The 12007-nt window shown below is 50.9% G+C and overlaps 1 protein-coding gene across 1 annotated transcript; it reads left to right on the plus strand.

Moving 5' to 3' along the window:
• Positions 1–1281: 1281 nt before the first annotated feature.
• Positions 1282–7128, plus strand: ACR (acrosin; the record flags this gene model as incomplete). The annotated part of the gene is made up of 5 exons (XM_082666209.1): positions 1282–1349; positions 2374–2580; positions 2784–3067; positions 5947–6092; positions 6619–7128. The coding sequence occupies 5 exons, from the start codon at positions 1282–1284 to the stop codon at positions 7126–7128; spliced, it is 1215 nt and encodes a 404-aa protein (XP_082522335.1).
• Between the last annotated feature and the right edge of the window lie 4879 nt (positions 7129–12007).

Here is a 12007-nt window from a genome sequence, read left to right on the forward strand (position 1 = left end):
ATGCAACCTCTTGACACTCAGATAGAGGATGTGAGACCTTTCGGTTCTCAGGCAGAGAAGATGGGACAAAGTGACACTCAGGTGGTGGAGTTGAGGCCTTTGGCCCCGAGATGGAAGAAAAGAGACATCGTCACAGTCAGGGAGAGGAGATGGCAGCTCCCTGATACTCAGGTAAGATATATGCCACCTGCTGGATGTTCAGTTGAGGGGGATGTGACCTCCTGAAGGTTACATGAAATGAGAAAGTAGGACATTTCGTCAGAGAAGATGCTCGGGTGAAGGAATCGAGATCGGCTGACAATCTGAAAACTCTTCACACCTGGAAAGAGGACATGAGGTGTCCTGACAGTCGGGTGGGAGAGGTGGGGCCTTGTGACACTCATATAGGTGGAGTGCAACTCCTTGACATTCGGATAGGCCAGCTGAGACCTTATACTCAGGTACAGGAGCTAAGACTGCTCCTCCAGTAGGTAGAGATGCGACCTCCCCACGCTCTTACAGGGGAGGTAAACTTTGTAACATCCAGGTAGGTGAGGTGAGCATTCTCCTACTCTGGAGGTGAGATGCTGTCTCCTGACAATCAGAAGAAACTTTACTTCATGACATTCAGGTAACTGTGCTGAGAATTCCTGACACTCAGGTATAGGAGACAACACCCTGCTGCCCATGGCCCCAGGGAGGAGACCTGGAGACACTCAGGTAGAAGATACCGAGACCCTGTGGAGAGAAAGGTGGGCTTTGTAGTCTTAAGCTGGGTAAGTTCAAAATGGTCTTCAGAAAGTGTGCTGATAGCACACACTTGGAAGAGGGAAAGACAATTTCCCCCCGCAGTGTTAAGGGTCTGTCAACATGTGGAGCCTCTCTCGAACCGCTGACATTTTGCACCATCTTGTCGCAGAGTGGCTGAGCTGCCCCTCAGTGTGTGAGTTGGAATGGGACTGTGGCTACAGCTTGCATGAGGGTCAGACCCTGAACCTGCACAAAGGTGGAACCTCAGATGGTGTGGGACCTTGGAAGATAACTGGGACTGAAGATCCTGGCCTTGGGACAGAGGGAGGGGGCTGCATGTGAACCCGCGTCACCCTGGGGCGGGGGAAACCTGTGCAGGAAGTTGGGAAGTCACTTCAGCATGAACCGGTTGAGCTAAAGGTCTCCTCCTGCCTGGCCTGACTGCTTGGAGGGTGGGCGGTGGGAGGTCACTCTGCTGATTGGTCAGAAGGCCATGGAGCTTTGTGAGGTCACTGGGCTTCCAGGCCAGGCTGGGGCAGGAGTTTGGTAGAGATGCTGCCAACTGCCGTTCTGCTGGTCTTGGCAGTGTCTGTGGTCGCTAGAGATAACACCACGTGTGAGTAAGTGTCAGAGACACCAGGGGCGGGGAGGGTGTCTTCTGAGTAACAGACCCCACCCAGACACCCTCTGTCCAGGGCTCTGGAGGAAGCCAAGCTGGGGCCTCAGCAGTCCCCCGGGTCTCACAGCGCCTGTTACCCACATCCCCAACCCAGACCATCCCTGCTCCCAGCATCCTCATCCCAGAGCCCCCAGGGCCCCAGACGTCCATGGTTTCCTCCAGAGATTGACTCCTGGGGCCCTGCAGCACACAGGCCTGTGCTCCCTCCCCGCCCAGTGATGGACTTCACTGCCTCTTGAACGGGAGTCTTGATTCTCAGGAGCTCCTGTCCTCCCGCAGACACTGGGACCCCCCCCCCCCACTGAGGGTGACCCCAAAGGCCCCAGGGTATCGTCAGGCGGTACCTCTGGGACCTCCACTCCATGTGTAGAATCCCAAGCCCCCAAGGTGCCCCGCAATGCCGATGGCTACCAAACTCCCACCAGAGACACAGAGCCCTGACCTTCCCCACTCTGGGCCGCTCCCGCCCCAGTGTGCCCCCCTCCCCTGGGGGTCACTGTATCTACCTGCGGCTGCTCTCCTCCTACCATTGTCCAACCCAACCCTGCAGCCCCAGGACCCGCTGGCTCTTCCCGGAGTTTCCCACACAAGATTACCCCCCTCCGCTCCCACCTTTAGCCTCCCCCTCTGATCAGGGAACTCCCATACTTCTAGGGCCCTCACAGTCTGTCCTAGCTACCCATGGGCCCCTCTATCCCCACCCGTGACCACACTCACAAGACCCAAGAAATGCCACCCCTGGAAAAGTTCCTGGAGCCCGTGGCTTCCTGTCCCATCACAGCCGCCACAGCGCCACTGCTCAGCCGTCCCCCTGGATCCCACACCCTCGAGCTGCCCCTGCTTTCCCAGGACCCCACAGCTCTTCCCCACTGTGACCAGCCCCATGCCCCTCTCCCTCAGTTGTGGAGGCAAGAGGACAGGCTGGCCTATTCTTGATTCGAACTGTGCCCATGGTCTCTCCTCAGTGGCCCCTGCGGGCTACGGTTCAGGCAGAACCCGCAAGGGGGCATGCGTATCATCGGTGGGCAGCCCGCAGCGCTCGGGGCCTGGCCCTGGATGGTCAGCCTCCAGGTCCTCACGTACCACGACAATCGGCGGTATCACGTGTGCGGGGGCACCTTGCTCAACGCCCACTGGCTGCTCACTGCTGCTCACTGCTTCCGGAGCAAAACGTATGTGCGGGAACACGTGGAGGGGGTCTTCAGAAAGGCTCTTCTCAGAACTGGGCGTTCTCCAAGGGTCTGTGTGCCGGGGAAACCTGATGCTTTGGGCCCCGTGTGGTTGACCCACAGCCGCTGGGGATGGGGTGCTCCAAGGGTCACGGTCACCAGCCAGTCCACAGTGAGGGTGACCTGGCTTACCTCTGTGCCCACAGCAAAGTTACCGACTGGAGGCTGATTTTCGGGGCAAAGGAAGTCGTGTGGGGAAGGAATAAGCCAGTGAAGCCGCCTCTGCAGGAGAGATACGCTGAGAAAATCATCATTCACGAGAAATACTCCCCGGGCTCGGAGGCAAACGACATCGCGCTCATGAAGATCGCCCCTCCTGTTCCCTGTGGGCACTTCATTGGACCAGGCTGCCTGCCCCAATTTCGGGCAGGCCCACCCAGAATTCCCCAGACATGCTGGGTGGCTGGCTGGGGATTCTTAAAAGAGAACGGTGAGTACTGGCAGGGAGAAGTGCTGGGCACCTCGTTGGTGGTCCTTGAGGTGAAGGGGAAATATGTGGGCGCCTGCCCTAGCCCCACCCAGTCCCCAGCGTGGTGCTGTGAGCGGGTCCAGTCACTGTCCCCTTTCACAGCCAGAGAAACAGAGTAGAGTTCCCTGCCCAGGGCCCCTCACTGGTGGCTGGTGTGCCCCCCGGGGAGAGGCAGATGGCAGGCGCCAGGAGAGCCTTGGCGTCTTTAGCATGGGGTCGAGGCTGTGCCTGGAGCCCCAGGGTGAGTTCTGGAAGTGGGGGACGTGCCCCGAAGTAGCACTTGGAGAAGGGCTTTAGACTGATCTTCCCTCTCTCAGTGCCTCAGTTTCCCCATCTGTATATGGAAGGGCCAGGTCACGTGGTCTCCAAGCTCTGCGACTCCTGAGCCCGGCCCTTCTGTCCTAGTGCCACCTCTGCTCCACACGCTGCCCAGCAGCCCATCCTGCCCAGCCGTTACTGCGCGTGTCCTCTGGAGGCCGGGAGAGGGGCTGGCGGTGGTTGTGGCTTTCTGCGGGTCAGCAACGGGCAGCAAGGTTCTGCTAGCGGGGCAAGACGGAGTAGGACAGGCCTCTGCTCGTGAGCTGCCCGTTCAGCTTTCCGTAGGTGGGTGCGTGAGTCACATTAGGGATGTGAAGATATGATTGAAATTAACTTAGCTTTCAATCTCTTTTGTTCATTGATAATGGAAAATCTGGGATTCCTAACTCAAGGCAGTTCAATCATTTGGGGTTTAAAACTCAGTATTTTTTTCTTTTTTTGGTAACAAAAATCGGTAATTTTGGATGCTTCCCTTAACTCGTCTTCTCCTCTCTCAAAGTTTGCTCTTAGTTTCTGATAGGATTGCCACCTATGCTGTCCCTCGGGGAAGGGCATCTCCTCCCAGCCGCCTGTGCTCTCACTGGCCTTTGCTGACTCACAACCTTTCCTCCCTGGCCTGGGGTGTCAATCCCTGTCCGGCTGTTGGTGTCCGTGGCTCTGCCATCATCTCTAGAGCAAGTACACACTTTCTTCTTTTCTCATCCCCTGGCCTGCCCTGCTCTGCCCACCCGTCCGACGGGGGTTCTTTTGGGGGTTCTTGCAGTCCCTGGAAGGCTGATCTCAGGATTTCCATCTGGTGACCGCCCCCCCCCCCCCACCCGCCCACCAACCCCACCTCTGCTGTCCTTTTGCTCAGGAGAACTGTGGGCTCCCACCTATACCCTGGACGTCATGCAAGACCTATTTTGTTCTAGAATCACCTTAAATTTAATGAGATTTCTATCTTTTTTTTTTTGCAAGCACATCCCCCACCTTTAAGGCCAAGTCTTAAAGAAACCCCCAGCCTCCTGTGGTATTCCTTCCGACCTTTCTTTTCCTTGACCTACCTGTTCCTTGAACTCGGATGCTTTGGGGCTGGAAGAGCACTTTTGGGAATCGGCCTCTTTTTCCATTGAATTTTTAGCTCCTGCAGGCTTTTTTGGCATTTGATGTTTAAAGCCAAGGTGCTGGGACTGAGAAAACGCTTCTGTGTTTCAGGACACCTGGCTCTGAACAGTGAATCTCATGGCTTTCAAGACTGTGGGCTCTGCCATAGATTTAAGAGGTCACCTTAATGGCCAACAAGCCAGGCTTGCCATTGTTATTTCCGTGTTACCCCTACCCGAAGGGCAGTGCGTGTACAAAACCCTCATTGCTGCTTGGATGGGAAGGAAAGGTGGGGGCTGAGGAGGTTGGAAGCGTAACCTAAGCCACGCACACATGCATTCAGCAGCCGTCTACTGAATGCTGCCTGTGCCCGCCCCACCCGCAGCGCTCCACGGGGCGCCTGCCTTCCAGTCTCGGCCTTCAGAGCCGCGCTCCGGGTCTGCCCCTCCGACAGGTCTGACCTGGCAGCTCCCATCTGTACTGCAGACGATGGTCAAGCCCACTGGGCTGTGGGTGCTGCTGTGGCAGGGCCAGTGGAGCCCTCCTGTCTGTGGGACCACGTGATGCAGAGGGGCGGGCGCGTGGGCTCTTGGGCTCCAAGCCAGAGGCAATGGAGCTGGCTGCTCTGGCCCCAGCACAGGCTGGGCCTTTCTTAACCCCTGGTCATGGCCGAGCACCTGAGGCAATAAAGGAAGTTCTGACGTGGCCTCAGGGGTCATTTCAACCACCCGTGCCCCTGACAGGTCTGCCTGTGTGTGGAGGCCCTGCCTAGCCCTGCTCTCTCCACATCTCAAAACAGATACGAGGCACATGGAGAGGGACTCATCAGACCAAGTCCAGCGGGTCCCATCCACAACCGGGTGGAGGATAAAAAGCAGGGGGGTGACCTATAGCCAGAACGAAAGGCATGGTCTGGACTTGAGTCTAGAGAGGAAAACCTGGGTGTGAATCCACGCCGCACCAGGTCCCTGCCGTGACCTTGGCAAGTGGTGCTCCAATCTCCTGATGGGAGAAAAGGGGAATAACCGTTCCTAACTCCTGAGGCGGCTGTGAGGAGTGAATGGGACGAAGCCTGTGTGATTCACAGTGAGTGCTCAGCGCACCCTCAGTATAATTGGTAACACCCCCGCTGTCAGCCATCACCTACCATTGATGTACACGACGCCCCAGCTGTATCCATCCATCCTCCACCTGCCGTCTGCCCACGTGCACCTCCTTCCTCTCTCCTCCACCTCCATCTCCCGTCTCTCCTCTGCTCTTCCAGCTGTGTGTTTTCTTCCCTTCAGGAGTGGGTAAGGAGAGGCCGGGGGCATCGACTTGCATGGATCTCAGGTTTAAACAGAGCATTTCAGGACGATGGGGTTTTAGTGGAGGGAGGAAGGCTTTCCCAGAACACGTCTTCTGTGATCACTGACCACTGAGTCGCCTGGCTGTAGTCCCCAGGATATCACCTATACTGCAGGAGGCACGTGTGAACATCATCGACCTCGACTTATGTAACTCGACCAGCTGGTACAATGGGCGCATTCGTTCAACCAATGTGTGCGCAGGGTATCCTGAAGGCAAGATTGACACCTGCCAGGTAACTTTCCTTTGGGTGCCCAGGCCCTTGCGGACACCTCTTTTTTGGATCCCTGAGCAAATTTCCCCGGTCCCGTCTTCCAGCATCTGCAGTCACAGTGAGCTTGGGAGGTGACACCCACCAGCTGCCCCTACAAAGGATCAGTCGCCACTTGTAGAACTGTATCCCACCCTAACGCAGAGATCATATGATCCAGACACTGCTCCAGAGAGGGCGCTTACCTCTCTTCACCACAATGCAAAGCAGTCAAATCCCCTTGTACACACATGCTCACGTACGCACGTAACACCACGTGCTCAGGCACATGGATTTGCTCATCCTGCCCCCTCACCGCGAGGAAACCCATGACAATCCACACCCTTCTCATCCCAGAGAAGCTGTTGGTGCACCTCAACTTTACCACAGCCGCCTGTGTTTATGGCAGCAGGGAACCGTACGACTGCAAAAATGCCTCCCAGAGTCTATGACGCTTCTGGGCAGGGAAAGTGGCTCCGGCAGAGAGTGACTTCTGTGTCCTTCTGGGCAGGGGGACAGCGGCGGGCCTCTCATGTGCAGAGAGAGCGTGGAAAACAGCTACGTGGTCGTGGGAATCACAAGCTGGGGGGTAGGCTGTGCCCGAGCTAAGCGCCCCGGAGTCTACACGTCTACCTGGTCCTACCTGAACTGGATTGCTTCCAAGATTGGTTCTAATGCTTTGCACATGATTCAGTTGCCCACCCCTCCCCCTCCTTCTACTCCAGCCCCCCCCACTAAACCCGCCTCCACTCAGCCTTCTATTCGCCCACCTTGGTACTTCAAACACCCTCCTCGACCACCTCCCTCCCAGAGCCCCACTGCAGTGGCCCGACCCCAACCCGCAGCTCCACCGCCCCCCCCTCCCCCACCGCCACCTTCCACTAAACCTCCCCAAGCACTTTCTTTTGCCAAGCGACTACAGCAGCTCATAGAGGCCTTGAAGGGGCAGGCCTTTTTTGACAGAAAGTGCACTTATGAAATGGAGACCACAGACATCCCAGAGCAGCCTGCCTCCTTCTGATCTGACCCCCTTCTCAACGGACCCATTGAACCCCTCACTCCTGAGGAAAAAAACTCGAAATAACTGATTATAGATACAAATATAAATATATGTACGTAAAGAGATGCTCTCTGGACTTCTTCCTCTCTGCCCTCCCCAACTCAATCCCTCATCTCAACTACCTTGTCTCCTCCGTTCACCGCCCGACAAGTTGGAACTGCTTGTATTAATGATGTCAATTGTGGTTCTTTTTAAATCTTGATTTTAAAAACTAGAACAAGGTGACCTGGGGCTGTGGTCCAGGTAATCATTTAGCGCTTAGTGTCTCTGCATATAATCAACGGGCCTCTCAGCTCCCGTGAGGTGAGCTGACTAGAAATGAAGGGTGTGCGTCCAAGTCTGCTGGAGGCCATGCTCTCCTGGTGGTGTGAAGAGACAGACCCACGAGAGGAATCTGTCCTTAGTTTGTTTCTTCTCTCCTCCTTGAGGTGGAAAATGCTGCCCTGGGCCTACGATCTGTAGCTGACACTTGGGTCTCCTTCCTGGAGAGACAGGGCTGAGCTCAAGGAACACTCTGATGGGAGCCCGCAGAGTCTAGGCGGCGGGTTCCTGTATACCTTCTGCAAACTTCCCATGCACGTGACTGTAACCTAATCCCCTTCTTATATTTTCACTGTTGATATTACTCTTTGACTTCCTTTTTTTCATTTATCAAATACAGACATTTCCATATTAGCACATATGGACCCCTTCTCTAACTACGCTCCGCAGTATGGGCATTTTTGAGCTATAGTGTCACATTTCCTTCCTAGGAGGGAATTTCCAGTCTTCCATTTTAGCTCCCCCCTCAATGTGCACGTTTCCCCACATCTGGTTCATAACAAATTCATCAGTCCTTGCCAATCTAATGGATGTTTTAATCTTCATTTTAAAAATTATGAATGAAGCTGTTTATAAGCGAAGCAAGACTCTTTTTTTTTTGCGGTACGCGGGCCTCTCACTGCTGTGGCCTCTCCGCTGCGGAGCACAGGCTCCGGACGTGCAGGCTCAGCGGCCATGGCTCACGGGCCCAGCTGCTCCGCGGCATGTGGGATCTTCCCAGACCAGGGCACGAACCCACGTCTCCTGCATCGGCAGGCGGACTCTCAACCACTGCGCCACCAGGGAAGCCCAGAAGCAAGACTCTTTGATCGGCCTTCATGTCCCTAGCCCTGAAAATGGCTACTCTAGCCCTGAAAATGGCTCTAGCCCTGAATATGGCTCTGTGGATACTCTAGCCCTGAAAATGGCTCACAGATCCTGGAGCAGAAGCCCCTGCCCACAGGGACAGGAGGAGCAGGGAAGAAATGGATAAGCAGTACGTTGAACCAATACCGAAGGGCATCCAGGCATCCGAGGAATATGCTCACTCTTTCCCTGTGGGATCGTTAGGCAAATGATAAGTATTCTCAAAAAAATAAAATTCAGGGCTTCGGACGCGTAGGCTGTATCTGTAGGCTGTATCACCTTCCGAGTTCCCATAGGCCCCTAAGACACAACACGCTAGCAGGGACTGAATTAGTGAAAGGGATACTTTTTCTCACCTCATAAAACTAGGTCTCTTTTTAGTGTTTGCTAATAAAGGGAAACAATTGACTCATTACTGCTCCTATAATAACAGACAAGCACAAGTCAACAACTTGCCCACAGTCAGTTTGTTCCTACTTTGGGGTGGTAAGTAGGTTTGCCCTTCCCAAGAAGCGTTTCCTGTGCAGCCTTACTGACCTTTCTGTTGTTTGTTTTTACTGCTAATTTCCAACATATGCTTTGATCTTGCCCCACTCATTATTTCTTTTTCCCCAAACTCTAGAAAATTGAGTTTTGATATGTGCAATCAAGGAGAATTCATTCATTCCCGTGATATTATTCCTGGAGAGAAAGATAAACAATGCAGAGCCCAAGGCTGGGACTTGCTGGCTACCATCTGCGTCTCTCCTGGCCGGCCTGGGCACTGAATTGATCCTGTTAGCCAAGTGGTGAGCACTATGTTAAGCTCATGCTAAACATCATGCTCGGACAGACTCCAGAGCTTGGCTGGAATCAGATGATTCCTCAGTCTATATACTTTGGGAATTTGTAAGATTTCTGTTCATTTTAATTTTGGATTTTTAAATTTTTTTTTTTTTTTTTTTTTTTTTGCGGTACGCAGGCCTCTCACTGTTGTGGCCTCTCCCGTCGCGGAGCACAGGCTCCGGACGTGCAGGCTCAGCGGCCATGGCTCACGGGCCCAGCCGCCCCGCGGCACGTGGGATCTTCCCGGACCGGGGCACGAACCCGCGTCCCCTGCATCGGCAGGCGGACTCTCAACCACTGCGCCACCAGGGAAGCCCTGGATTTCAAAATTTTTGAGATAAGAATCCAAGCTTCTAACTTTTCACCTTGATTAAGATGACTTAAATCTTGCGTTATATTAAAGCAGTCAAATAAAACTATGCTCTTCATAGAGAGTAACCATCAAGACGTGGCTTAGTGATGATGAACGGGCTGTTGTATCATTTCAGCTCCGCTTTGTTCTTCAGTCACTGAAACACGGATATCAAGCCAAATATACATATTTTTCACATATACAGTATTATACCACTTTGTAAAATAGAGGCCATTTCCTAAATGACAATCTACATTCTTAAAAGCAAATAAAAAATTCTACATATTTCTTCTTCAGTGCAAAACCTTTGAAAACAAACTCATTCAGAAAAGTGGTGCTTTACGTTTGGCTAGCTGTCTATTACCTAAATCATACAAGACACAGCTATGAGAAAGTAAAGAAGGAAAAAACTAACAATAGTGGCAATATAATAATTTGAAAATTATGTGCGTTCAACCAAATGTTAGCTGACAGCTGCAACAAACCAAACCATGATTTACTGAACATTCTAATCAGTCCAAACTTTATATTATTATTATGTTAGGAAATAAGTTCTCTTATGCCGCTGCTATCTCCTGTAGGTAATTTGTTTAGTATGATTACATTCAAGGCCTTATGATCGTTACCTCTTAAACTATACCACGTGTGTTTAAGTATTCTGTGAACTATGTAGAACAGAATATACTTTAAGATTAAACAGCACTTCTCTATTAAGTCTTTTTTCAGAAGACTGCAGAATCAACCAAAAATGACCTTCCATAATTTTTTTCCACATTAAAAATGATAAATGGTTCTTATATGGTCAGAAATTTTGCTCAGGTCAGAGGACTGTTACAATAAACCGGAGTTTAGTAACACCTCAGATCTGTTTGTTTTATTTCTTAGTAACATTAGCATAAATCTACTTACAAAATATAACTCAAAAGTCAAACTTCTAAATAAATTCCAGCTCCTTTCTCAGCTCTGATTTTTTTATTTACTTAAATCAGCAAATCCATTTAACATAGAGTGAAGCACCTAAATAGTTCAAAAGATTTTTCTCTAGCTGCCTAAAAACGAACTGATTAAATCATATGCAATGCAGGAACATCACTTCAGTTCACACCAGACCCTGAGAAGTTTCCAAGAAATGCGACAAGAACAAAGCCACCAGGAGTGTCCCCTATTGTTTTATGTTCAGTAAACATCGGGATTTTTAAAATATACAATAAATGTATACTGCACCAGGAGTATCAACAGAGGTGCTGAAGCCACATATGGAAGCGCGAAATGCCCTGCTTCAGATATTCTAATTTGTAAATAAATACCTATGATGTAACAATAACACGTTTCCACAGTGATCTGGGAACAGTGCCATTTTCTTGCCAATTTAATGGATTAATTTCCTTAACTAACTCTACAATTAAATACATAACACATGCTTCTTTTCAAAATGTGCTATAGGGACTTCCCTGGTGGTCCACTTGTTAAGACTCCACGCTCCTAATGCAGGGGCCTGGGTTTGATCCCTGGTCAGGGAACTAGATCCCGCATGCCGCAACTAAAAGAGACTGCATGCCGCAACTAAAAAGGTACCGTGTGCAGCAACGAAGATCTTACACCCAGCAACGAAGATCCCATGTGAGGCAACTAAGACCCGACACAGCCAAATAAATAAATAAAATGTGCTATACACAATTACAAGACACTGGAACTAAGCTTAATCACACTTTAATTAGTAAACTCACTTTTGTTATGTTTTTGTTAAAGGAAGAACAATGTGTTGCTATGATACTTCTAATGTAATGAGTTTTGTTCAAGATTATGAAAAGTTTGAATAATTTCCCTCCAGACCATTTCATTTCAAATTTATACAGCTTGTTTAGTTACTTGACCAAGCCAGAAGAAAATAAAAGGAAAAAAGACACTCAGCCGGATGAGATAAAGAATGCTAACACGAGGTCCAGGCGCAGCTTGGTTTTTCTGTCCCAAGTGCCAGCGAAAGCAACGACAGACGGGTGTACACCTAAACAGAGTGCCAGGTCAGCCCATTTTTACTGGGCTCAAAATTTTTAATCGAGTGATGAAACAAAATTCACATTTTGTGGCAAGACAAGAAACAATTAAACGTAAAATTTCTCTCTCCCGGTCTGGGCCTCTTCAGACCCTTTAGTGTGTTCTGTGCATCTGCATTAACCAGACCTCCTTAGGTGAGAACCTTCCTTCCTGATCTTGTACGGAGCAAAGACGACCCACTACTGCCTCTGTACGCACAGATCTGGATTGTGTAAACTATCAATATGTCATTTGATACATAACACTTTGTCTCAAAAATGTATATAACTGTTCTTTGACCAAAAATGGACCCAACAGTCCTCAGGGCTTCCTGAAAGACTGTCTCCTGGGTAATAATACTCAAATTGGCTCAAGTAAAATTTTCCATTCCTTCCTTAGATCAGCTATTGATTAACTGATTAATTAATTGAAGGGCCTCAATGAATTTCTTCAATTCTTCTT

Source organism: Grampus griseus (genome assembly GCF_964374135.1).
Source record: "Grampus griseus genome assembly, chromosome: 11".
Taxonomy (NCBI): Eukaryota; Metazoa; Chordata; class Mammalia; order Artiodactyla; family Delphinidae; genus Grampus; species Grampus griseus.